The 27,758-nt window shown below is 40.4% G+C and overlaps 2 protein-coding genes and 1 long non-coding RNA gene across 10 annotated transcripts; 2 read left to right on the forward strand and 1 right to left on the reverse strand.

The window, feature by feature from the left end:
- Positions 1 to 468: 468 nt before the first annotated feature.
- On the forward strand, positions 469 to 2,541 carry LOC309719485. The gene is made up of 2 exons (XR_014280255.1): positions 469 to 634; positions 846 to 2,541. It is a non-coding gene; the product is annotated as an uncharacterized lncRNA (long non-coding RNA).
- Positions 2,542 to 2,851: 310 nt separating this feature from the next.
- ankrd13a (ankyrin repeat domain 13A) lies at positions 2,852 to 11,728 on the reverse strand. Its single transcript, XM_082554146.1, has 15 exons — positions 11,221 to 11,728; positions 10,019 to 10,154; positions 9,603 to 9,727; positions 9,469 to 9,514; positions 8,996 to 9,139; positions 8,714 to 8,903; positions 7,965 to 8,031; positions 7,795 to 7,876; positions 6,144 to 6,205; positions 5,926 to 6,056; positions 5,673 to 5,830; positions 5,419 to 5,547; positions 5,139 to 5,299; positions 4,967 to 5,031; positions 2,852 to 4,705 (listed from the first exon to the last, which is right to left on the reverse strand). The coding sequence occupies exons 1-15, from the start codon at positions 11,326 to 11,328 to the stop codon at positions 4,507 to 4,509; spliced, it is 1,803 nt and encodes a 600-aa protein (XP_082410272.1). The 5' UTR covers positions 11,329 to 11,728; the 3' UTR covers positions 2,852 to 4,506.
- A 1,027-nt stretch (positions 11,729 to 12,755) lies between these two features.
- Positions 12,756 to 27,726, forward strand: git2a (G protein-coupled receptor kinase interacting ArfGAP 2a). Of its 8 annotated transcripts, XM_082555115.1 has the most exons (22): positions 12,756 to 12,943; positions 13,061 to 13,142; positions 15,895 to 16,028; positions 16,390 to 16,502; positions 16,650 to 16,755; positions 16,885 to 16,971; positions 17,088 to 17,218; positions 17,309 to 17,403; positions 17,904 to 17,949; positions 18,356 to 18,407; positions 18,495 to 18,567; positions 18,696 to 18,793; positions 18,926 to 19,037; positions 19,144 to 19,286; positions 19,379 to 19,528; positions 22,284 to 22,532; positions 23,404 to 23,493; positions 24,796 to 24,878; positions 25,001 to 25,192; positions 25,501 to 25,632; positions 26,154 to 26,217; positions 26,362 to 27,726. In XM_082555115.1, exons 2-22 carry the CDS (start codon positions 13,091 to 13,093, stop codon positions 26,572 to 26,574), a joined length of 2,415 nt encoding a protein of 804 aa, XP_082411241.1. In that variant the 5' UTR covers positions 12,756 to 12,943; positions 13,061 to 13,090; the 3' UTR covers positions 26,575 to 27,726. The 8 variants fall into 8 exon arrangements, with proteins under 8 accessions (XP_082411241.1, XP_082411243.1, XP_082411236.1 ...); XM_082555117.1 differs by lacking the exon at positions 25,501 to 25,632 and having other exon boundaries at positions 18,359 to 18,407; XM_082555110.1 differs by lacking the exon at positions 25,501 to 25,632 and having other exon boundaries at positions 12,757 to 12,943; positions 24,998 to 25,192.
- The last annotated feature ends 32 nt before the right edge of the window (positions 27,727 to 27,758 follow it).

Here is a 27,758-nt window from a genome sequence, read left to right on the forward strand (position 1 = left end):
CTCATAGTTGAGCTGTAACCAGTCAAAGGGCTATTCCACGAAGCGTGTTCATCAAACTCAAAATTTTAAAAACAAGCTCAGAGTTGTTAATTTAATCCACTTTCGGGAATAGGGCCTAGGGGAGACTGGGACAATATGTTCACACACAAGGCAACAAAGGGCGAGGGAGTTGGTGGGGACACAGCTGTAGACACCTACGTTACGTGTGAAAGATAAAAAGACTGAAGGAACAGAATAGGAAAGACTGTGGGGAGGATCTTCATCAATATGAAAAGCTCTCAAACGTATTAAAAACAATTCAAAGTACAAAATGCATGCGCTCCTTCGTCTTTTCCAAGACGTCCAGCTGAATTCTTTGCCGGGCCCATTCTGGACCCCGGGCCTTTTGTTTGACACCCTTGTTCTGGACAGTTTCACGATACAATAATACAACGGCGTTAGGACCCAGATCCTATAGCGGAAGAAGAAACCCCTCGCTGTCATCCTCATCCTCCATCTCCATCCTCCACTGCTAAGATGCTGCATCTTCTCACACAAGCTGCAGTAATGTGCTTTAATGCGCTGGTTATCGCTCAGCCCGACGACTACAGGGTGGCCGAGAGAGCTTATGTGGTCCTGCAGAAGCAGAATTTAGGTGAGAACAAATGTGAGGCCTGTGGAGGGGCCGTTCAATGATCCCGACATCCAGGTGTAAGGTTCAAGGTGTTTATTTCTCTTTAGTCTCCAGCGACCACAACTATATACTGCAACAGAAACCTTTAAACCAGTGTAACCAGTTAACCCGTCGCGCTTGTCTGCCCGTTAGTCTGTTTTTATTGGCTGTGCTTGTGTTTTTGTCCTTACAGTCACACTGGGGAGTGTCCTGGCGGTGGTGCTGGTGCTGATGATCATTATGGCTGTCTGCGTCTACAAACCGCTGTCTCGTCGCTGAAATCTGGAGGACTTATGAACCGAGAGACAATCCTGTTCTGTCTGCAAAGTTACACCCGCTCTGTTGCCGTAACCATGTGCAGATGGGAACCGACTGAGGGAAAAGCAGCTGCCAAAAAGCCCAGTGTGCGCAGTTAGTTTATAAACACAGATCAGGCGTAACTTTGTGAGCACCGATGGTGAATAACAGTGATTATGTCTTCATCATGGCACCTGTTGGTGAGTGTGGGCTATATTAGGGTGCAAGTAATCATTATGTCCTCAAATTTGGTGTGTTAGAAGCAGGAAAATGTGCAAGCATAGGTGTTTGAGTGAGTTTGAGGGCCACTTTGTGATAGCCAACTCTACTGAACATCTCCAGAATTGCGGGTCTCTTGGGCTCTTCCCGGTGTACGGTGGTCAGTTTCTATCAGAAGTGGTCCAAGCATGGAGGCTCACTGATGTACGTCAAGAGTAACGGCTGGCCAACTTGGCCCAATGCAACATTTTCACTAGCCCCCCCGAAGGTGCAATTTGAGCTACAGTAGCTCAAATTGCACCTTCGGGGGGGCTAGTGGAGTCCATGCTTTGATGGTTCAAGGTTGTTTTGGTAGGAAAAGAAGGACTAACGCAGTATTAGACAGGTGGCCATAATGCTATGCCTGATCAGTGTATCTTTAATGTCTTTAATTTATCTTGATCTCAGGTCAATTATTAATATAATTTAAAGTGAACACAGATACAGTGGAGATCAAACATCTGAGACTGGGCCTCATGTTTCCAGCAGAAAACTGCTTTACCACTATCACCTGTGTCATCTTCAGGTGATAGTGGCAAAAGAAACTGAATCACATTTTATGACTAGACAAAGATCGCAGATTAAAACTTTCCAGAAATTGCTCCATCTAAACCTCGCTGTTCACTGTCACTTAAAAGCAACTCCATCACAGATAAGGACATTTCTAAATAAAAAGTAGAAGAATAAAAAGTGCAGTTGAAATAACCACGCCTAGTCTGGTCTCAGAGGAGGAGCGGTGGTCTCTTGGGTTGGGTAGGTGTGTAAATGCGAGATTTGTGTCAGTAGCACAAGGGTATATGCGGAGAGAGAGAGAAGGATAACAGTGCATTAAACCCAAAGTGCTCTGGAGATGGATACTTGTACTGAGTTGATTCCACCCTGACCAAGGAGAACCACTGGTTTCATCAGAGACATCCTTCACCCTTCTGGTTTTGGAGAATATTATTACTGCTAAGGAGCCAACACACCGGGCTCGCAGGAACTACTTTAAGATGATACACATCACAAGAAACTCCTTGAATCATTTGCTATTAGCTGTTATCATTTTCAAATAGGGGGTAGATATTCTGAAATTCAGATTCATTTTTAAGGCTTTTTGGCTCCACTGCATATTAGTTTATGTAAAATTGCTTTTGTAAATAGAATGAGACAAAACTGATTTAAAATGCTCACCTAATGGCACAAGTAGTAATCTGGGCCTGTATTTTATAAAAAGAGAGCACCATGTGTTATTTATTTGGGTTTCAAAGCTGGAAATTTTGTGATTGGTTGTATTTTTTGTTTGATGAAAAGCAAAAGTTCTGCAAGCATTAAACTTTGAGATTAAAAAGTGAGAGCAAGTTATCATTGCTGTCTTTGTTTTGATCTGGTCATGACTGAACCTGATGTGCAGGATAAAATCAAACAGTAAATGGACTGGTTTTTATTTAGTGCTTTGTTACTCTGCGCACTCAAAGCACTTTCATACAGCTCGCCTCATTCACTCATTCATACAAGCACTTCTATGCTTTTTCTATGTAAGTACTTTCTATCTAAGACTCACACTCTGGTCATCAGTCCATCACAGAGTTCACACATAGAGACAGGCAACTATTCATGGTCACACACACCACATTAAAAAAAAAAAAAAAAAGAAGCATGCAGTAATGGAAATAAAGTGCTTTTATTTCACAACATTTTGAAAACTGACACATTCTCTGAAACTTTCAACCTATTATAAAAAAAACCTTACAGCTCAAATGGCGCACTGCAAAGATTTTCATTAAATTAACTAAAGCTACCATTTTCAAATTTGACTTTTCAGCAGTTTGGCAACTTGATCTTTACAGTTAGTAGCTGTTCAGCTGAAGCTTCTGATGCAGTCAGTCGCACAGACCTCTGATAAAGTGGTTGGTTGTCAGTAAAAATCATTGACAGTGGTTAATGAGTGTTACTTGGCATCACACAGCTGAGACACCTTGTTTTTCAAACTACAAAATTTTAAAGAAACTCATTTAAACAGTTTAGTCTGAGTTGCACTGCATATAAATTTTGCCACGCTTCAGCTCCACCACGTGTTATCAGAGCGAAGCAATCCTTGGCACATGCTGAAGAAAAGAAAAGGAAAAAAAAAAAAATCAAACCCCAACGTATGGCGCTCATGCTTGACCTCAGGGTCTGTGCTGCTTTCCTTCTTCCGCACAGAGGTGTTGAGTTGTTCATGGATACAAAATGTAGACTGCCCTTTGGAACTACTGCTTCCCAGCTGCATGACTATTATAAATCCACAGACAGACTGGTCTTTGCTATTGCATTTCTGAATTGAGGTGAAGTTGCTCAGTGAGAATTTACAAAAAAAAAAAAAAAGAAAAGAGAAGTCAATTTTCACCAGAAGCTCAAGACAGGAAAGGAAAGCCAACCACCCCCTTTATCCTTTTTGCAAAGAGATACTACACCATGCGGCTAATTTCAAATTTCTTTCAAAGCAACATGCTCTACTCCATCTGTAGAGAGTACATTCACAAAGTACAAGAAGACACATTTACATATGAACATCTGAATCAACCCAACAAACCTTTCCAACTTAACACTGGCATAGTGTTCTTATAGAACGATATGCTAGAGTGGTACCATATTAAAATCATTTACCTGGCTAACTTCTGTCAGTTTTACAGCTGATTAACAAAGTTATTCCAAAGCAAAGGAACAAAAACAAAACAAAACTGCTAACCCTGAGTTTTCTGCTTTTCAGTGAGTCCAATATCTTCAACCAAGTGACTATGTAGGGAGACTTTACAATGACAGCACTGCTGTGTTTGTTTGCCGGGGCCGCGAATATCACATTTGTGTGCCGACACTATATGAAGTCACCTTTGAGCAGTCAGTCAAACTTTTTTTGTTCACAGAACCACGTTACACTGACTCAACCCTCACCCGAGACAACAGTGACAGAAATACCTGCAAGTTGCCGCTGTGAGTCTGAACTGAAACAAAGAAACTGAATAAATAAAAAGTAGAACCCATCCAGAATGATCTCAAACAGTCCAGGAAAGAAGCGTGACGATGGAGACACTATACTGAGATAGAAATATACAAAAAAAAAGAGTATACTCTTACCAAAATACCTTCTGAAAAATATTGGATACAGACAGTTTGATTTTGGCTGTGTAAGAATTATCTGTTGTAGAAAGAGATCTGCAGTTGCATAGTTGATGAGAGTGGTTAGGAAGGAAAACTGAGGTGTGGTGGTTGCTTTCTGGATCAGCAGAATTTGTATTATTATAATTATTATTAATATTTATATTTCCCTCTTATTCCCTTTATTTCTCTGTGAGCGAAAGCTGCAATATCCTCTCCAGCTCCTCTTCCTCTTGTTTCCTCATTCTCTCTTCTTCCTCTTGAGCTCTTGCAGAAAGCTCCATTGCTAGACGCAGGTCTGAATCAGGGCTAGAGGCAGAGGCAGAGCTGGGAGGGCTGGAGGTGTCTCTATAATCCACCAGCACCCCCTCTGGGATACTCCTAGAAGGTCAACAGGATAAAACTGAGATTCACCTTTTTTCCTGTTGCCTTTACTGATGCTTACAGGCAGCGAGGCAGAATATCATCCTCACAGGTGGACACTGAACAGACTTAAGGTGCGCAGAATAAATATGTGATAAAGTTTGACTAAAAACACTACAAAACCAACCATGTGAATCCCTAGGCCTCCTAAGCTGCAAGCACCTTCTATTAAAACACTCAGTAACAGAGTTACTTGTAACACTGTTAATCTGTTCCTACCTGTCACTCTGGTTAATCGGCATTACATCAGCGAAGTCCCCATCAACATGATCCCAGAGCCCCTCCTACAAAAACACAAACACCAGGGGAAGTTACAGTCTTCAGCATGTGGGGAGGGGGGGGGGGAAATTTGCATGAAAAAGAAGTTTGTGTCAGTGACGATTGCTCTGACCTGGCCAGTGCCTTGACGAGACTCCAGGAGACTCTGATGGATGGCGTACTGTAAGAGCTCCTCATCGTTATTGGACACAGGCATGTGGCGGCTTCCCCCGCGACGGTGATAACTCGCAGGTACCTCAAACACCGAGGGACACACCTGGAAAGGAGGTGGTGCTGGGTAGGGTGGATAAAAAAAAACAAAAACAAAAAAAAAAACCAGTAGTTGAGCAGTTTAAAATGACAATCGTGCGTTTTGTGTTTAAATATTCTGGATAAACCATCTGCTTTCCAACCTGCTGCTTCATCGTCTCCTGTGGATGTTGGTGTGGCTGCTGCTGATGTGTTCGCTTCCTCCTCAGTGCTGCATTTATTTACACTACCAAAGGTAATCTTGGCATTAAGCACATGAAACAGGGGAATCTCTGAAAGAGAGGGCCACATGAGATACCAAAGTGACAACAGAAAGGGTATCAGAGTGCTTCTGCAAATCCAAAATTTCTAGTGAAAAAAATAACAATAAATAAAAATCATAAAACTGCAAAAATACCTATTTTAACAGGAAATCCAGGAGGGAATTTCAGGGTTACAAAGTCTCGTAGTCTTGCAAAATGGGAACTCGTGCGAGCCATGAGGTCGATAATGGGGGTTACCTGCTCCACCAGGGAGAGGGGATGGTCCTCACTCATCCACAATGTTCCTTTGAATCTGCGTGAGAGGAGATTGCAGATAAAGTGAAACATTAAATTCCACAATACAACTAGGAAAATGAGTGGACTGGAGTTTAGAACACTTGAAATTACTTCTGTGTTCGAATGCTCAGTTCAATAGGACGGCCGATGTCTCGTTTCACAAGGTCAAAGTCGGGATCAAAGTATTCCTCTGGAGTGATCGCAGTGGGATTGTTGGCAGTTGCATATTCGAGAGTCAGGTCCTACAGAATGATGAAGTCGCAAAAAATAAGCAGGTGCATGGCAACAAAATGTATCACGTTTACAATAATGCTGAAGGAACAACTTACTCCTTGCGCATTTATGTGCTGCTCCACAGTCCCCAGTAGAGACTCCAGGATGTTTCTTTCACCTTTGGAAAGACCAAAAACAAAAGAAAAGCAGCCAATCAGCACTCAGATTCAGTTCTGTTATGAGTGTAAAGAAAAGTTGACTATAACAACATTCAAACCACTTCCCTGGCATTTTGAACTGGCAGCAGATTTCATGTTGTTTTGAAAGGCATCAACAATTAAACTTTATTATTACTATTATTTTATTTCGCTGACACTTTGGGTCCTTTGGGTTAGTGGATGGGGCATCCATGGATCTGCCTCAATCAGTCAGGGATACATGTCAGAGAGGACGACCCTGCCAGTGTTGGTGCTGGTGTTTAGGTGAGTGATACAAGGCAAAATAATAGCCACATTAATACTAGAGCGCTACAAAGCGAGATCAATTGGTTAGCGAGCTATGTCAAGCTTAAAGTTGGAGTTTTTGGTGTGACAAGAGCAGCTCTCGTTTTACCTGGCTAAATCACTATGGTAACTTGTGCTGAATGAATAATCTTGTGGGGCAAAGGTTATGTTTAGAGTTTCAGTTTAAAATATACCACGACTTCATTGATTCTTTTTTCTCCTCCCGAAGGGTAGGTGTATGGATTTGGTTCTTTTTTAGTATGTGTTTGTTAGCATTCTTATCAAGATACCTTTTTCTTGAGCTGATGTCATTTTGGTAAAAAAAAAAATTAAAAAAAATCAGGTCAAGGTCACACCAAGTGTGAAAAATTAATTGTAAAAACTTTATATTACCCACAATTTTTATAGATCATCTTCAAACTTCACATAAGTACCCAGGTTGCCTTCACCTTCATTCTTAGCACCAAAGGCTAAAGTTCACTGTGAAAAATGCATTCCAAGGAACCTGTCAAAATATATACTCTTAGAATATATCATGAGAGTTATATTCATATGAAAGGGCATGGAGGGAGCTATGAACCAAATACGACACGCTATGATGTCACAATGACACCATAACAGGCTGAAAACCGTGTGCTGTAATAAAGACATCATAAAACATTGAAGTTTAGTGTAGCCCTCGCCCTGCAGAAGGAGATCTCCCTGAGTGCTCTTGTTTACAGCTTGTTTTCTCTGCTGGGAGGATGGGGGAAGTTAAGTTATTAAGCCCTACCTTACTGATATAATAAAAGAAGCAAAGCTGTAAAATCACAGCAGGTCCCTTAAAATTTGCATATATTGTTCTGGCGATGCAGAAAACGTATAAATGTTTTTATGCTTGCTTCCAATCTGCTGATAAGTCTCCTTTACACTGCAGGAATTGCAGCTGCTAGAACACACAACAAACACCAAAAATGTTTATTAAACTTAAAAAAAATAAATACAACTTTGATCCACTGACAAATTAAAGAAATTTCCATGTCTGCTTTATTTGTCTGTGCAGAGCCTGAAGCAGAAAGTCTGGCTTAACAGATCCGTTATCATCAACTAGGTTCTAGGTTTTGTGAGCCAGCTAACACAAAGAAAGCCCGGCTGTGTTGAGCTTCTTTCAAAGGATACTTAATAATTAATGCTGTCACTGATCAGTTCATTTAAACTATGTGCTGAAACCCCCCCCAAAAGCAAACAAAAACAATATATATACTGAAATACTTAAAAACTGTACTTTTTATCCTGGCTTTCTCCTCGTCTGTAAGATGCTCCGTCCGTGTCCTGATTACCACATTTACATTGTTCACACTGAAAACCTGAGAAAATGACAAAAATACAATGTCAGGTAATAAAACCAGCACATTTTATAAACACATTCTGGTTTGATTTATAACTTCTCTATACCTTCGCTTCAAATCCATTGACTACTTCAGTTTTATCAGCTCTCCAGCCCCAAATGCCAGACTTAGTCCTGTAGGAAAAACACAAAACAAAAGACTGGTATATATCCAGAAAACATAAAACATCATAATAGAAGAGATTCATCGTTGTTCTTTAGATTCAAATACATTCACAATCCAACAGTGCAACAGCAACTACTAATGTAAGGATAGCTGAAGTAAGATGCCGTCTGTCACCTGTGTCGTCATCATCATTGTGATAACATGTCCTCTAGCTGGATGTTGAATAAACAACAACAAAAAAAAAAGTACTAAATATAAATATTGCATTTAGATGCTACAGTTTCCAGAAGGACAGACAAGAAAAAGCTTGAATATCTCATGTAAAAATTCCATAATAACTCAATATACTGTATAATAGAGAATCATCTACCCTGCTATTTTAACATGTTAGATTCTGGTTTGACGTGTTAATTTTGAAAAATTTAAGAATATTCCATGTAAGGCCTCAAAATATTTATTATCTTATACTACTGGAAATGTCATCCATAGATCAGAGGTGGTGATCATGAACTCTAATGGGTTACACAGTAACCTGGCTCAGGCAGTAATTCCACTGAAACAAGATGCCATGAGAAGCCAACTCTCGTGAAGTAGCATAGCTTTGGAGTTCTGTCGCAGCTTATCAAACAAATTTAGATCCTTTCCTGACATGAGGAAAAACAGGAACAAGGAGGAATAAATGCCTCTTACCTCTCAAAAGCAATATCCTTTGTGTCCAAGTAGGTGTTGACAATAGGAGTCGTCAACCTTTTTGCAACTTCCTGCTCAGCTGGCTGCATTGACTCTAACGTCACATCCTCCATTTCTTGGGATATGTTGAAGCGTTCGATGTCCACGACTTCATCATCATGGTTCACCTCCATCAGCTCTGCAAATGAATCTGCAGACACGCAGACAGGGAGTCGCTTAGACCATTTTAATCAAAACAGCAGCAAAGAAAACTCGTCTGTGTGAGGGAGTGTAAACACATGCCATCTCCTCTGAAGATGTAGCTTCTACGCCCTCTGATCCAGGTCATGTTCTCAAAGCCTAGAAGAGTAACATCCACTCGCAGCGAGGCGCCGCTTTTCCAGATGCGGCAAACATCACTCGGACAAACCCGGGACACGAGAGGAACTGCGAAACAACAGGATACAGAAACAAAAAGCATCCATACGTGAAAAACACCACTTAAGCAAACACCTGCCATCAGGCAGGTATGTAGTTTTTCCTGTGTGACCTGATGAAGCCGCACAGGAAAAGTGTCAATCTTTAAAAATAGACTGCTGCCTTAAATAAAAAAAAAAACAACTTTTGAAACCATCCCTCTTTTGCATACTGGATTTCTGATAAACTAGCTGTTTTTGCATGAACATAATACTATTTATACACTTGTCTACTTTAAAAATCTACTTAAAAAATATATATTTCCACTCACAAAAAAAAAAAAAAAAAAAAAAACTTACTCCAACTGGTGAATTCCCATTTCATCTCCATATAGAAGTCTGGAGACTAGAAAGAGCAAAAGAAATGTTATAAATGTTTCCAGGCACACTTACAAATGATGACAAGCAAAAGGCAAAAATATATGAAGTCACACCACTCGGATCTTTGACAGCAGCTCAGGCACTCCTCCCAGGGCAGTGGAGGCTTTGAGGTAGTCTCTGCGTTGAAGCACTAACTGAACCATCTCTGGATCTCCTGTGCTGACTGCTTCCTGCAGCACTGCCCATAGAAAGTCAAGCAGAAACAAACCACTAAACCTTTTAATGCAACAGCATCCGTTTCCTGAGAAACGATTAACCATTAAAAACCTCAGCAATGAAATTAAAGACCAAAGAAACCATTTTACTGCTGTGGTAGGAGTTGATATTCTTGGATAAGTATATTTACAAGAAACCTCATCAACAGCAGATGACGGGTAGAGTTATAGACAGCAGGGATTGAAAATCAACCAACAAACCAATCCAAATCCTAGCCCTCCTTGTCTGTTATGTAGCTAGCTTCGTAACAAACCTGTCCAATTATTGGCATTTTCTTTAGTCACTTGACCGCCATGTCTCAGCAGGATTCTCACTGACTCCAGGTGCCCGAGTGATACAGCCAGGTGCAGAGGTGTTCGGCCTCTGGGATCCACAGCCTCGATGTCATTCTGAAAAATAATAAGGTGCCTGTTTAGATTAAATACTACCGAGCTGACATAACAACCTCCAAGCGATTACTATAACCAGTGCAGTCAACAACATGCAATTTGGTCATGGCTAACAATGATATAAAACTGCTGGAGTCAGTACAGAGGAATCATAATAATTGTATAGTTTGGATGTATAAGCCCAACAAGGGCTGAAAATTAGGAACAGCTATAAACTCTTTGTGCGGCACATCAGTTTCATGCTCTGTACTGGAACTATGTCAAACTGCATTGTCCATTTTAAGTAAATAAAATACACTCTCAAGCACGTATTGAGGTAATTATCGGCGTAGGGATGGGAATCTAGAGCTTATACTATTCATCGGATTATCATAAACCCCCCAAAACATCGAATCTTTTCACGACACATGGCATGTTTTTCCAAAAGTTGCAGATTGCACAACAGTGACACCAGACTCGTGATAGCGGCACTTTTTACACACCTGAGTCACATGCAAGCTTATTTCCCCCTACACTTTGTCCAAGCAGTGAAAATGAAACTGAGTTGACAGTAAAAACCAATCTGACCTATAAAGAAAATCAATAATGGCATTTGCATCAATAAACTCTTATCAATACCCATCCCTAACACTTCTTATTGTTTGAGCTACTGGATCTCTCCATTTTGAAGCTAAATAGCAATGCCGAGTTACTGTAGGTAGTGCAAAAATAAACAACAAATCTATGCATGCGAGTGATAAAACACGTACTGCTGTCTGTTAATCAGTGTATTTGAGGAATCCAGTGAAATGGGACAGAAGCTTACATTTTAACTGGAAACAAGCTACCAGTCTGTACCGGAAGACTTTTGGTTTTTTTTGTCTTTTAAAGCTTTCAAACTTATAGATGCGTAAAAAGCTGCGCTACTCAGTGTCATGTGTATGTGGCTGCCTGCGGAGCATCTGTAAACACCACTGGCCTTCTTTAACTGCCTGCCTGCGGAAATTCAGCAGCTCACTCCTGGCTTAGTCCGGCTAGCTGAGTATCGGTGCCAAAGTTACCAACCTCGCCAGTGGTTTTAACCAACCTGCGTTGATGTTAATAGCTGCTCCAGCTTCCTGTAGTCATTCTCCCACACTGCGGAATGTAGGGGAAACTTCACCCTGATGTCTTCGCTAATGTTAGCCATGGACATCTTCCTCTTTCTTTCAGTGCAACGTTAGCCACCCTCTAACAACTGGAGCCATGAGAAAAGCTGGGACAGCCACAGTAGTTACGCCAAAAAGCTTTGATCCATGCCTTTAATGTCTGACAGCAGCGTCGAAGGAATAACCAATCCGGTGACCAACTTTCCCCCCCAAGCCTTCCCCTAAATAAAACTTTTGAACAAGGAAGTGCCAGGAGTAGTTCCCAGCAACGACAGGGGTGTTCTATATAGAAACAGACTCGCAGTCCATTAAATATCGCCTGATTAAGGTAACCTAATGGTCAATTTTAAAGGAACACCTTATATACGGTTTACAAAAAATCATTTAGGCTAAAAACAAATGAAACAGCACTCGTAGTTAAAATCATCGCCTTAAAAAAATAATAGACAGTCCCAGTCTGGAATCAACCATTTAGCATGTCGACGTGGGGGTTGCAGAACCTTCATTGTTAGTACTATGACTAAATAAAGTGATTTCTATATTGTCTAACTTTGGTTCCCATATTTTGAATTCTTGAAATGTAGCGCTGCTATATCGTGCAGACATTAGCTAAACAAACCATGTAAATTCCCAGAAAGTTAATTGTCCTATTATGCCCTATAACATTGAAATGGGATTGGCAATATTACGTTTTGAGAGAGGGGGTGGATGCGGGTTAAAAATCTAAATCTGTACCGCCAGGTTATAATGTACATAACTTTTTAAAAAAATGAACTTTATTTAGAACAATAACAATGACAATCTCAAAGAGACAAGCGACATATTAAATCAATCAGAACAGAATCACATCTCCTGTACTATAATGTACATAACTACGCCTGCTAAATTTAAAGATAGTATATAACGTTGTATGTATCCGGCTTATTGTTTAAAACTTCACAAATCAATATTAATTAAAAACTCATGTGTCTCAGTTACGTTCGGTGCCTTTTTCTGCTCTACGCAGTCAAATTTTAATACATGATTTAATACACATGACTGTTTTCACGTCTTGTATCTGGGTTGGTCACTTGCCGTTTTTGTTTTTTTAATCTAAAATTGCATCAGTGTTAAAGATGTACAAAGCGCGATTTAAAAGGCTGTCGGTAGGTGAACATGTATGGAGATTAATTTAAGACATAAAAAATACTACAGTGTACTCCAAGGTGAGTAGATCAAACTCACCTCTTTTAGGGAAAATTAAAACCCTGATTTTAATTTGTCAGGTTGTGTACCGACAAAAACGAGCTCCACAAGTATTGTGTTGTATTCATATTTCATGTTTACCCGTAGATATAAAATTAGAGAATCGGAACAAATTTCAAGCAGGACTTATTCGTATTATTTTGAGAGGTTTATTTCCTGAGAGTCAAAACTATGGGCAAAGTAAACCACAATTATAGGTCACAGTCACAACTGCCTCTGGGATCGCGCTAGCGCTAAATGCTGCTGTCTAGAGGCAGAGGAGTAAACTACCAAGTGTGCACAGGCTAGTTAGCTAATCAGGTGGCTGCTCAGTCAGCTCACTTGCAGACGAGCGGCGTTGTAGCGGGAGGAAATGTTATCATGGTCATAACTCCAACTCTAGCAAAAAACGAAAAGGCTCGCAACGGTTAAAAGGAAGTAAGTACGATAGTTAGTTGTTGGATTGTTTTTAATTTGCTGGGTTTAGCTAACGCGGAAGGCATCTTAACGGAGTAATCAATGGTTAGCATAACGGACACAATTTCCTCTACTCAGTTTTAAAAGGCGTTTCTTCCCGAGTTGAGGATGTCTAAACGCCTGCGAAACACTGAGGTCTGCGCAGATTGCTGTGTCCCAGGTAAGTAAAACTCACACCATCTATGCAGTGTTTGTCTGTTAGCTGACATTTGGTGCTTAAGAAACACCCCAAATCCAAATAAATCCGATTAGCAGCGCTGGCAACACTTTGGTTTCTCTTTACAGTAATTTAGGGTATCCAGTTTACCTAGTTAGTATTCATATCTAACGCCATAGCTCCCTTCATGAAAGGAGTTTTTAGGGTGCCGTTTGGTTTAATAACCAACCAAAACCCTATTATAATTATATGATATGTCCCTTTTATATGCCCGTTATAAAATTAACTTTCAACTGCTGGGATTAACTGTTTCTCATGAGTAAAGTGCAATAAAAAAGGGGGCATAACAGTGGTCTTCTGGCACGATGGAACTCAGCTGAACTAAAGGTGTTAATGAGTAATGACTGTATTGTATTTCCTACTGTATTCATAAAGATTTGATTATTTAAAAAAGTCGCTGCATCATTAACCCAAATCTGCAGTCCGTGTCATCTGTAACCAGTCACTTGTAATGTAATAGAGTAAAAAAAAATAGTGCTATAACTACTTATATGGCATCAGGGTACACGAGCACTCTCTAACAGAGCTTTGTTTTTCGGGACCAATGGCACCAAGCTCTGAGAGCTGAGCATACAATTGTTGTATTGTGTCTGAGGCTGTACTTACAGAAGTTCCACTTGTATAGAAATGACGTGATGCTGTTCAGCAGGCACAGGAAGCAAAACAGGATGCTGAGTGAATTGACCGCATACTCAATGCAGGAGAGATTTTATTTTTCTTCTTCTTGTGGCGACATAATGCACTGTAAATTAAGCAAAGTCTAATAATAGAAAATACATCGGTTTGTTTTGCATCATTCAGCGGAACGCAAATATTAAGAAGCTCGTCTGTCATCATGTCACTCATGTCATTAGTTAACCCTGAGCTCTCCTCAGCAGCTGCCCTGGATTGCCCCACTTTATGGCTGCTACCAGTTGTTGGGTGTGAATATTTTTAGCGTTTCAAGATGTGGTATTAAATTTAGCAGCACGTGCTGAGGAGAGCACTGAGACTCGGGAGGTCCTGAGGGACAGTTGTTAGAAAGAGATTCTGAAAACTCTGGGACCAGGAGCCACAATCTGTCCAGCGACCTCCTGCATCTGTTGCTCTTGCACTGCAGCTGCTGTTGGGATTTTTACAGCGCCTGTCCCGTCACTCTATCTGCTTGAAACTCAGTGGGCTTTAGTGTTGTATCATTTTACAGTGTTTCTAGTCTTGATGTTTGCTGTCAAGAAGAGTCTGTGCACAGATGGAAGACAACTCTGTGACTTTTGCACTGCATGAACCGTGCAAAATAGGCCAAGGTTAAGTAAACACATTTATTTTGGTCACAGAGTCATAGTACACTTTTAATTCATAGGGCAAAAAACACCATGCATTAGGTTAATATTGCAGCTCAGTTCTAAGATTATTAGTTCTTCAGGTATTTTCTTTATAGTGCTTTGAAAGAGGAAGCTGCTCTGTTAGTCTTCACTTCCTTTTTACGCAACCCATAGCTTCACCTAAATCTGCAGTCAGAAAGGCGATACATGACTATGAATGTGACCTTTTTCACAGCCTGTTTTGAGTTTGGCTTTTTCTTTTCTTTCTTTCTTGGATTGTGTTTTTCTTCATTAGATCTTAAAGCATCCACTCAGCATCTTGTGATATTATTATGTTTAATTATATAACATATAATACATTGTGATCTAGTGTCCAGAAATTTAATGAAAACGCCAACACCAACATTTTGTTAATCCCATGTGTTGAAAGCCAATGAAGATTTTTAAAAAAAATAAAATATATGAAATAACTATTTTGAAAAGCCTCAGCTATTTCTTCCAGCAGGACACTAGTTTTCAGCGAATGCCACTTGAGCAGGATTAAACAGCATATTTTTCAGGGACCTTTCTCAGCTATAGATAACTATATGTTTGTTTTCTCAGAGCGGGTCTGGGGACAGCTTTGTGCTAAGGGGTCCTCAAAATAATATGCTTTAACTCATAAAATCATGCCATAGCAATCAAAAACGAAATACCTTATACATATGGGGACTATTTACGCTATCAAAACAATCAGATTCTGTCGATTATTTCATTCTGTGGGATCTTTGGCCCAACTGAAATTCTTATGTTGTCTCGAAACTCCGATATTATCCCTTTCTGTCATGAAATCACAACTCTTTTTAGGGTGCTAGGAACCTAAAAGATAGTTGTCTTAAGCCCAATCCAGCTAAATCTGTCAGAATTATGAAGGATCCATGTAAAACGGTTACTTCTGTGCCTCTAAACATTTGAGAGCTCATTTTTGTAGGTGCGTAATGGTGTGTGTGAAGTACTGATATCACTGTGGCTTGGCTATAATTTTCAAGAGTCCTATGGCACAGAAGAATAAACTGTATTAAACTTTGGGTAAATTAGCAGTACTTGTGAGTAAGAACTATCAAATGATGTTTTTTCCTTGGACAAAAAAGCAAAATATCATAATTATTACAAAGTAAGCACCTGCCTGTAGTGGTCATCTTACAACAGCGGTAACAGGAGACTCTTTGGGTCCAGCTTGTTGTCAAAAGAGAAGCACTGAGTTGATTTGAATATGATTAAAAAGAGAAAGAAAGATTAACTTCCTCAGCTTGATCAAAGTAAAACCAGTGAACTGCTCGAACTCCAAGATTATACTCTAAGTGCACAATTTATCTATCATAATTGTGACCTGGTTGTTTTCTGTTCTCGCTCAGAACCTCGCTGGGCCTCGGTGAACAGAGGCGTGTTGATCTGCGACGAGTGCTGCAGTGTACATCGGAGCCTGGGCAGACACAGCTCCCAAGTGCGCCACCTGACTCACACGCCATGGCCCCCTACGCAGCTGCAGGTAAATAATCCTCAACAGAAATATTTTGATCATTCAGCTGTTGCATGCATATTTATTCTGTTGGCTGTGAACTTGTCTTACTTGTAGTTTCTGTGCTTAGATGCTGAACTAAAGCCATTAGAACATCTTATACTTGGGTTTGGGTTAGTATTACTTCAGTTTTAAATTCAGTAGAGCTGTATGACATCAAGTGCAGCAGATCCCCTGAGGTGTATTGATTTTTGTCCAAATATAGCAAGTGCAGCACAGGAAGGGGATTTATTTATTTATTTATTTATTTATTTATTTTCCCCTCACCATTTGAAGGTCTAAATCAATATGAGAAATTATACACGATGCTTTCCTTTTTAATCTAACCTAGATGGTTCAGACATTATACAACAACGGTGCGAATTCAATTTGGGAGCACTCCCTTCTGGACCCTGCGTCTGTGACGAGTGGAAAACGCAAGGCCAACCCTCAGGACAAACTCCAGTGAGTCATAAATGTTTGGAAATGATTATGGAGTACTTTTTTGTTTTTTAATTAAAAAATGACAATGGACTCTCTTGCTGCTTTCTCATTCATAGTCTCTCAATGTCTTTTGTGTGTGTGTGTGTGTGTTTCATGGCATCCCAAAAGTCCAAACAAATCAGAGTTTATAAGAGCCAAATATCAAATGCTGGTGTTTGTCCATCGCATACCTTGCCGAGAGGATGACAGCTCAACAGCCAAGGATTTAAGCAAGGTGAGGAGAAATGGTTGGGTGCAGTGATCCACCAGGGAAAGAAAGGAAGCATGTTTTTGAACAGAGCTCTATTGTTGTGCTTTTTAAAGTCACAGTTAAATTTTTTTATTTCTTTTTTTTTTCCCCCAGCAACTTCACTCAAGCGTACGCACTGGTAATCTGGAGACTTGTTTGAGGCTGCTGACACTCGGAGCTCAAGCAAATTTCTTTCATCCTGTAAGACCTTCTGTATTTAAAAGTATCATTTCTGTGTTTTTGCATGTGGTTTTTTTTTTCTGTCAAATTCTGGCTCATGTTCTGGCTTTTGTTATGTTGATCATTGTCTTGGGCAGGAAAAGGGAAGCACTCCTTTGCATGTAGCTGCAAAGGCTGGGCAAGTATCTCAGGTTGAACTGTTGACCGTTTATGGGGCAGATCCTGGTGCTCCAGACAGCAGAGGCAAAACTCCCATTGACTGTGCAAGGCAAGCCTACGTGTTTATTATGTAAAATAATTATTTATATATAAGACAAAATATTAAGCTTAATTTGACTTTTTAAATATGGTTTTGTAGAGAAGCTGGCCACAACGACCTGGCAGACAGGCTGGTGGAAATTCAGTATGAACTAACCGATCGACTGGCGTTTTACTTGTGTGGACGAAAACCAGGTAAGCGGAGATGTGTCATTTAAAATAAATTTTTTTTTAAAAAGCTGAAAAAGCAGCATTTGCTGCTGCTGGGTGAGCAGTAATGTGCAAGAACTCTTGATGTTTTTGTAAAAATAAAATAGTATTTTTGCACCAACAAAGTGATTCTAAGAGCTTCTGGCTGAAAGCTTGGCATATCCGAGCATGCTGTGCAGTGTGGACTTAATAATTTTGAGAAAACTGGACTAGTGGAGGGCAAAAGAAGAAGTGGGAGACCTAAAAACAGCAGACGAACAGTATCTAAAAGTCATATCCTCAAGAAATGTGAAACAATCCAGCACAGACCGTGACTTTTGCACAGTGCTGTAGGTGTTTTAGTGATGTGGCTCTACAGCTGATCAAATTTGCTTATGAGCTAAATACAGATTTTAAATGGTGATTAACAGAAAGTGAATACAGTTCCTGTAATTGCCCCGAAGGATTTTGGCACTTATCCAGAACTTTCGCGTTGTTCCTTTCAGATCATAAAAGCGGCCAGCACTTCATCGTTCCACAAATGGCCGACAGGTAAGAAAGCAGAAGCTGTACGTCAGTATGATGCATGTCTACCAATTAACATGCGCCTGAGTGAATGAGTTTAAGTTGAACTGAGCCAGCAGAGTGAATGCAGTGAGGCATTTAGTGATGGTTGTTTTAGTTGTGAGTCTTGTTCTGACATGAAGTTAAGCTTGCTGCAGTCTTTTAAACAGAGTGAGGGAAGTTTTCATTATTAGCTCTAATTTCAAAGCAGAAAAAGAGCAGAAAAATACTTTTGCACGTCAAATGACACATGCGATCTGTTTTAACTGCTTTCATTTATTGGGATCAGGAACATGTAAGTATTACTGAAAATAAACTGCATTATAGTAGCAATAGACCTACAGACCTACGAATTTATTAAGCAATGTTCACAAACACAATTTTCTGTTTGCAGCAGTGCAGATTTATCGGAACTTGCAAAGGCAGCGAAAAAGAAACTGCAGTCTGTAAGTGTTTTCACTGTGTTTCATTTTAAATATTCTCCCCTGAAGTTTGCTCAGGTGTGATTTTTCTTTCTTTTCTATTTAATGTAGCTCAGTAATCATTTATTTGAGGAGCTGGCCATGGACGTGTATGATGAAGTGGACAGGCGAGAGACTGATGCAGGTAGAGTTTTACCCCTTACCAGAGGACTCAAATGCATCTATAGTGGTATTCACACGCACTCTTCAACACCTCCACTAGCATTGCAGCTGTACTCGTGCCTTAAACAGCACTCTGCTCATTCTCTGCAGTGTGGTTGGCAACACAGAATCACAGCACGCTGGTCACAGAGACAACTGTGGTTCCTTTCCTTCCTGTGAATCCGGAGTATTCATCGACACGAAACCAGGCAAGTCAGCTGTGCAGAACACCCCTGCAAACGTGGTTGTGTTGGTTTTCTCTCTGTTGTTACCTTAAAGGTTGTGCATTGTTTGTGTAATTTCTTTGTGTTTTTTTTTCTTTCTTTCTGTGTGTTATTTAGGGGCGGCAAAAGCTTGCAAGATTTAATGCACATGAATTTGCAACTTTGGTCATTGACATATTAAGTGAAGCAAAGCGCAGACAGCAAGGGAATCCGATAGTCAGTCCCAAAGGTCGGTGTCTTCTTGTTACTTTCTTCAAAAATCCCCCCGACACCCGAGTCTCATGAAGATACAGAGTAACAAAACAAGTTGGTTTTTTTTTTCTTGTTTGTCCTAGACAACGTTGAACTTATCATGAAGAACGTGGCCGTCAGACACTGTAGTGATAGCCAGGACAATGACCAGCCTGACTATGATAGTGTGGCATCTGATGAGGATACAGATCAAGAGCTCCCATCAAGCAAAGGAGACAGGACCAAGGTACCCAGACAGTATTTTCACAAACTAAAACCCTGAATGAAATCTCTTTTGCATCATTCACCTCTTTGTTTTGTTTGGCATGTCTTTTACAGAGCCTGGACTCGGACCTCTCAGACGGACCCATCACTATGCAAGAATACCTGGAGGTGAAAACCGCCCTCTCTGCCTCTGAAGCAAAAATCCAGCAACTCATGAAAGCAAACAACAGTCTGAGCGATGAGCTGAGGCTCATGCAGAAAAAGGTACCCACCGCGCTCCACCCGTAAGATCACTAACATCGAGGGCCGGACTAGAAGGGGCGGGGGCACAGCGGTCAGCAGAGCACTTCTCCTGCACAGTGCGAACGCTCTCTGGTGTGGAGGCCCAGCCTGTGTTTAGTAATCACGGCCGAACCACCTGAATAGGAATGCTCTGTGGTACGATAAGGCTGCTGTGACACCCTGCTGGTCCACCCTCTGTTATGGCCAGCATGTTCAATTTTCAGAGTCTGAATGTAAACCAGAGATTTCTGTTTTGTTTTTTTTTCCTTTTTGTGTGTGTGTGTGTTTTGGTTTAACACCAAGGTCACTTTTCCCACCTAATTTATAAATTAAAGTTAAAGCCGGTCTAATGTTACTAACAAGCATGTTTGAAGAAAAAGCATGATATAATTGATGATGGTGTTTTTTTTGTTTTTGTTTTGTTTTGTTTTTAATCCCTTTGATAACACACAGTGACTAACTGAAATTGTATGTGTGTGCCTTGCTTTGTCATATATACTGTGTTTACTGCAATGAATGTTTTTGGATGATTTCCAGCTGTTTGGGGGAACATACTTTAGCACATGTGGACTTTTTGTTTGGCTATTTTTCACAGAACACCTCACCTTATACTGTTAAACTCAACTGATGATTTAATGGGAGACATTTGAGATTTATACAGTTTTAGCTTGCTAAAACTAAACCAAATTGGAAGTTATTAAGTTACTATTTACTTATTTGGTAAAGTAAACCTGGTATAAAGTTTACCCAGGGTAAAGTAACAGTGATGTTACAATGTTGTCGTTTTACTTTTAGAGCTGATGAAGAGCATCTAGAGCATTCACGTAGCTGCACTCAGTCTGCTGTTGTTTCTCCCCCTGCAGTAAACTGTAGCACACAGCATCATTTAGATAAAGATGTAGTGGAGAAAACGTGCAGCACTGTGGCTTTTCTTGGCTTACTGTGGTTGTACCTTGTAGTTTCAAAAGTACAAATGTTTCTTATTTTGTTAGCTTTTTATATTTAAATATCAGTTCATGATCACATAAGCACAATCTTTAGCTTTATCGCTATTAATCTTCATCACAGTTTTAAAGTAGTTGTAGTATTTAAGGCCAGTGTATTCTTGATCAAATGTTGATGTTTAGAGCATCCCTGAATCCCTTTATAATTCCTGAGTCAGTCTGTTAGTGCTGTAAACCTGGAAGAAGAACCGTGGAAAGCTTTGGATTTCTGCATTGGTTAAGCTATAAAATGTGGTCCGATCTCAGTCACGGGTATAGACCAACACAATGACTCTCCACAAATGCAACAAAAATACACAAACTGTTGTATTTTTCGTTGACACCGAGTTAGCACTTACTTCAGGTTTGGGGGGGAATAAGTGAACTCTTTAATGTTATTGAACTTCCTTTACCAACCATAGTTTCTAGCGGGTGTTTCCTGTAGCTTCTTATGAGATTTGCACAACATTGAGGAATTTTGGACAGTTTCTTCGGAAGTTCATCAGGATTTCTGGAAGAACAGCCTGCATTGGGCTGTGCTACAACATCTTATCTGGGTTAAGTCAGATTCTCACGTGATCTTTGAAAAAGGTGGGGAAACAGGGTAAAGGTTTCTGAGACAACTTCACCCAAGGTGCAAGAAGAAGAGCAAACATCTGAAAAGGTTGAAGCTTTTTCAAAAACTTGAAAAACCTTGTCCTCTTTTTCAATTAGTCTGTCTCCATTGCCTTGTTAAGTCATTCAACCTCAGCCTCCAGACCCTCAGGCAGCAAAGCATTCCCAAACCATGATGCTCTCTTCACCATACTTTTTCTGTTTAATTTAAGCCAAATTGTTTTTTCATCCATGCTTTAGTAGTATTTTCCAGCTTTGTCCACCTCTAGTCCTCCTAAACCTCTATAGTCCTCCTAGATATTGTTCATAGACTGACTTGGATCACGTGACTTAAAGTACTTCTGGAGAAATCTGTGTCATAGAGGTTCACTTACTTTTTCCTGCTTATACTGGGAGGGAGTGTTTTTTTTTTTTTGTTTTTTTTTTTGGTTTCGTCAGATTGTGTTGGTCTATAATTGTAACTTGGGTGAAGATCAGACCATGTTTATTAGTTTTTCATGCAGCAATCATGATTATTCCAAAGTGTTCACAAACCTTTCCTTGCAGCTGAATCTTTGACTTGAACTGCACCTGTGTTTCTTACCTGTACAATGATCTTTTGCTTGCTTATCTTGAGCTTTGCACTGATAGGCAAAAAGAATCCACCCAAACCAAAATTCATGTTATTCCTTTGATGCTGTTTCAGACGAGACCTTGAATTTGAATTTCCCTGCACTATAGATACTTAACTACTGGATACTGTCGTCAAGTAAACAGAATCTAAAGCTGTTTGAATATGAATGGCAATGGTTAGTAATGATTAGTGAAGGGTACTCAGCAAGACACTTTTCTATAGGAGGGGTGTTGTGATGAAAATCTATCAGAGCTTTGAGCGAGCATTCTCTCCATAGCTATGGACTTTTTTTTTTATAATTCATTCATAGTTGTGAAAACAGCTTCAGGTTTTGTATATTGGTGACGTGCCAGAAAAGAACATGTTTCAAACTCTGTATCTGGAAAGATTGGTGGTTTCTGCCAAATTATAACCTTGGCAGTAGGAGCGGCAACAATCTATCAAAATTTAAATAGATAGCAATCTAGAGAAACAGTGGCATTAAAGCTAAGCGCCCCTCTTAGTGTATTACTGACATCTCTTCCAGCTGCAATCTCTGCAAAGCGAGAACACCTCTCTCAGGCGGCAGGTCACTACCAATATCTATCAGATCCCCAGCGGTACAGACTACCCTGACCCCTCCAGTCCCTCTGCCCTGAAACGCCGGCAGTCTGCACGGGCCAGTCGGCCCATGTCTATGTATGAGACCGGCTCAGGCCTGAAGCCCTATCTCCCTAAAGGGGAAACTCCCTACTCAGAGGAGGGAATCCCCACCCTTCAATCCTTCCCAACTCATGTAAGTAAGACCTGTTCCCTGCTCTCCTTTGCCATTTCCACTCAGTGACTGTCCCTCATGTCTTCATCCTGTCTGCAGACATTTTCCCCTGCCTGTGTTTGTGTCTCTCCTTACTCATTTTCCACTACGCACGTTTTATTTTGTTTTGTTTTGGGGTTTTTTTTTTTAATTTTTGGCTTCTTCAAAGACTGACTCATTAAAAACCACAATGCGATGCAATGTTAGATAGAGCCAGAGCAATCGCAATATGTGTCCAGTTTAATAACACACACATCTGCAAACATCTGTTGTTAATGGGAGTGCTGCCTTTTTAATTTTTTTGCTAGACAAGACTTAGTTGTACACGCAGAAACATGCTGTCATGGTTTGTGTTGGTTTGTACTGTGTTTTTTATGTTGATAAAGTATTAAACTGCCATACGAATACTCTGTGTTTTTGTAATGCACCATACATTTACACACTCACTTTAACTGTCCATCTGCTCTGTTTGGTTTTAATCCAAGCCTGTGACTTATAGTTTCTGATATTTTTTTCCCTTTATCAGCTCGTTTCCAGGCTATTCAGTGATATTTTTTTTTAAAGCACTGTACACCGAAAGGAAACAGTGGAGCTCAGGGAATAAAAATAGGAGGATTAAGCTCCATTGCATTGTCTTTGTACTATTGATTTATCCTAAGCTAAGAAAGACTTTTATTATTTTGAATTCAGTGCTCACGGTCTTTGCACAGCTTTGCATCGACTCCAGTCCATACACAGTATTTTTTTAATATCCATTCAGCTTTTTTGTAAGTCCGTATAAACAGGTCTTTTCATTTTAAGAAATCTGTGTGTGTGTGTCTGTGTTACATTATGATTTGAACCCTGTCTTTAGACGGAAAGGGGCGCTTTTGTGACCACCTCTTCATCCCTTCCCTCATTTCCATCCACCTTGTGTTGGTCGAAGGACGACAGTGCTCAAAAGGTTAAGTACATCCTAACTCGGTCTGCGTCTCGCGGGACGCCGCAAATCTCCTCGGAGCCCAATTCTACCCGTTCATCCTCTGTTCTCCTGCTCTTTATCTGCCCTGCATGAGCCATCCTTCCATCGGCTGTCCTCACCGCCAGATACCTGCCTTCATCAGCATCATCCTCATTGTCCTACTAAACAAATGGAATTTGTGGGGTTTTGTAAAGGCAAAACCTCTGCGTCACTGCTGAGCATTGAGCAGAAATCTGTGCTTGTCATGCAGCGCTGCTTTTTTTGTGTTCTAGAAACTGGTATGTGAGATGATATTAAAGTATTTTAGCAATCTATGTGAAGACAAAGGAAAGAAATTGCACATTATATATTGTTTTAGTTGGACTTTTTTTTCATTTGAAATACTCTAAGAATAAGACAAAGTTTCCTTCTGCCCTGTTTCTTACAAAATCTTAGCTACTTTGCTTTTACTTCTCTGACAACCAAACAGTGGAAATCTGTGAGTGGTTTGCAGTGTGAAGCGATTGATCATCTGCTAAGAGGACAATTTATGTAAGCATGAGATAATCCCACAATGTGCTGCATTTAGTATTGCATGCACAGAGAGGATTTTGCTCAGACTCTTGAACGCAGACTGTCAGAGTATGAACATGTTGTGTAGTACAGTGAACTTCCTGTTTTTTTAGATGTAGCGTTGAGTGTGAATTTGCATAAAGTTAAGTCACGCTATCAGATCACAGCAAACCCTATATAGTATGAAGATAGCGTGCCTATGTTGTGTGGCATGCACCACTGAGCTCTGACTTCACATATGCAAGTGTGGGCCCTCTGGGGTTTACTTGTCTTTATTTTAGAGGAGAAAAGCTTGTGCCGCACTTGTAAAGTAACGTTTTAGGGTTTGTTGCTTTCTGTGTGGCTGTTTTCAAATGTCACATGTAAATCCAGCCTTGCTTTGGCATTTCAAGAGGTTTCATAAGGTATTAGGAAAGGCAACAAGTGTCATACTAATGCAAATAAATGATATGATCTCAGCATAATCTGCTCTACTAATGTGAAATCTTTAAACTGTAGATGTGCTTTTGCTTTACAGCTTTACTGGCTTGTTTGATTCAGTCCTCTGCATCACCTTTACTTGTTTATACTCCACTTTGATGTGGCTGTGCAGTTTCTTGTTGGCACAGCACACAGATGAGTCTTATGTTTTTGCTTTTTAGATGAAGAAAATGTATTTTCACCACAGTTGCTGCTGGGTTTTGCCGTGAGTAATACTGGATCTCTCTCATATTGTTCTTTCTTCCCTCCCAGGCTTCAAAATTGGAGAAGCAAAGCAGCATGCCAGAAAGTGACTATGACAACACGTTCAATGACTCGGAGATGGATGACTCGGGGTAAGAAAATCACCCAGAAGTCAGTGAGGCAAAGTGGTCTTCATGTACAGTTCAATAGGAAAAAACAGGTTTTTGCAGGGGGCTTGATTTGTTGTTTGGGTTTTTTTTCACCCACTTAGCAGGTTCTGCAGGAGAGGGAGGCTGAGGAGCAGTGGCTGGCTGGGGGAGGGTAGCTCTATCCCTGAACTTGATGATTTGGAGATGGACTCTGACCCCACGCTTCCCAGCACAGAGGACGTCATCCGCAAGACCGAACAGATCACCAAGAATATCCAGGAGTTGCTGCGAGCTGCTCAGGAGAACAAACATGACAGGTCAGAATGAGATGAAAGGTTTTTGGGTTTTTTTATGAGTTCTGCAACTGATTTATATATATATATATGTGTGTGTTTTTTTTTTTTTGTTGTTTTTTTTTTTAAACTTTCGTTTCCTTGCTCTCATTTTAAACCTCAAGTTCCTCCTACATTCATAGCTACTCTGTTATAATTAGTTCCATGTAAGCCCTGTCATTTCCCCCTTTTTTTTGTCCTGCTCTTGTCACTCTTCCTCCTCACTCTACTTCCTCTCTGCTCCGCTGTTATCATGTTGTTTTGGTGTCGCCACCAATCACTCCTGCCATCAGACCATGTGAGCGTGAAGGTGTGCGTCGGCTCAGGCACAGCCTGGGATGTTTCAGCACTCTGGTACCCTGGGCTGAGAAGGCCCCCTCTCCCCTTCAGCCGCTCAGCCTCCGGTCCCCCGACCCCACCTCCTGGTACTCTGGCTTCTGTCCCTGCCTCCCAGGCACAGTTTTATTTTCCTCTCCCTCAGACACTTTCTTCTTCTGGTCTGCCTCACCTGCTAACAAGCTGTCTCTTTTTCTGTCATATTGTGCTGCATGCTTGAGTATGCCGAGTTTCAAACATCAATTCATTTCATGTTTTATCTTCAAGCGCTGACTTTGCTTTAGTTAGGTAAAAAAGGTAAGGTGCATCTGTGCAGTGACTTATAGCTGACAGCATATTTGTTTTTGATCTTGACGTTTTTTACTGTAGAATTAAAGTGCTGTTTACTTACAAGGTTTAAAATGTCTTTTAAATGGCATGTTTTGTAGGTAATCTGTCGATGATGATGGTGCATGGTGTGTTCTGAAAACTAAATTGCACCTCCACTTTGTGAAGTAACCTGATTGCAGTGGTGATTAGCTAATTGATCATTCGTATCACTTTTATAACCATTGTATTTGTTACTTTCAGTTTACTTTCTGACTGTGACTTCAATCTTTTCACCTCACAGCTTCATACCCTGCTCAGAAAGAATACATGTGGCTGTAACAGAAATGGCTGCCCTATTTCCTAAGGTAAATAGATTTTTTTCTTGCAAAGAATGGATCTGCTAATTGTTTGTTATTTGACACCTGGATGCACACTGCACCCCGTTTCTGAAGAGGCCTGTGAGCAGACTTTTTCTATGTTTATTAAGATCATTTAATCTTCCTCTGCAGAAGCCGCGTTCAGAGACGGTGAGAGGCTCTCTGCGCTTGTTGACCTCCAGTGCGTGCAGGCTCCAGGGCGAGTGCCGGAAGGCGGTGCCTTCGGAGGGCTGCCCAGGACCGGACATGCAGCTGGTCACCCAGCAGGTCATCCAATGTGCTTATGACATTGCCAAGGCCGCCAAGCAGCTTGTCACCATCACCACAAAGGAAAATACCAACTAACAGCACTTACAGGGCTGCAAAGAAGTCAGCATCTCAGTTTTGTTTTTATACGCATTTATAGTTATTTTATTGTTTTTGTTTTTTGTATATGTGGTATATGCATGCCTTGTTTTTTAATTATTTATGAATAAGCATTGACAATATTTAAAGACAAAGTCTTGGTGTCAAGGGAAAAGTCAGAAACTTAGCCAGCTTTTGTAGAAGCACATTTTCTGATGGGGGGGGGGTGATATGACTTTCCAGCTAACATGCTGGGGAAATAGCTTGTTCTGTCTTTGATAATTAGAATTACAAAATATCATTAAAGAGTTAATGCCTTGCATTAGGACAAAGAGCACAGTAAATCGATATGATACTGGTCAGTGTTATCAAACCAAAGCCATGCATGGATGCTGAAAAACCATAAATGAGCCATGAAATCGTTATCATTGGATGCTATTACAAACACTCTTGTAGCAAAAGGAGCTTCCTCTAATATATTGCACTGTTTAAGCATCACTACACTGTAAAGTTTTAATATGAAAAAAGGAAGAAAAAACGAGCGTACGGTTTTGTTAGCTTCCATAAGTTGAAGACTTTACGCACATTTCAGTTTCAGCGCAATGCTGATAATGTTTGTTACACTGAGGGGAAAAAAAAGTTATTAATATGACCTGCTCCCTGCCCAAGTGTAATCCAGTCTGCAGTGCACTTACTGCAGCTATTTATGTGTGCCCATTTGTCAAGTCAATAAATGCAAGAAACACTTGTTCAGGGGCCAAGTTATCATCTTCACCAGCACCGAGATGTTGTTGCATCAAGTTAGGATTATTTGGTGTGTTTCTAATAGGCTACCCATTGCACTGTACACTACAGCCACTCTTGGTGTTAATATTTAGTGCTAGTAACCATACTGTATGTATGTCCATGTGTATTGTGCTCCGTTCTGTTGCTACTAGTTTTGTGTGTAATGTGCAACATATGGGATCCTGTAATACTGTGCTAGCCAATGTTCATCATCGCCAGGTGTTGCAGATTTCATTTTCCTTCTGAAATCTGTTCTAAGTAACGTCCATCTCTGTGCTTGCATGGAGTGCAGGGATGCGTGATGCAGCAGAAGGTGCATTTTGGGGAAATAATTATTTTCTAAATAAACTTAATTTATAACTATAACTGGTTGTGGTTTGTAAATACAAAATGCTCAA

The sequence above is a fragment of the Aulonocara stuartgranti genome, assembly GCF_965226115.1.
Source record: "Aulonocara stuartgranti genome assembly, chromosome: 12".
NCBI lineage: Eukaryota > Metazoa > Chordata > Actinopteri > Cichliformes > Cichlidae > Aulonocara > Aulonocara stuartgranti.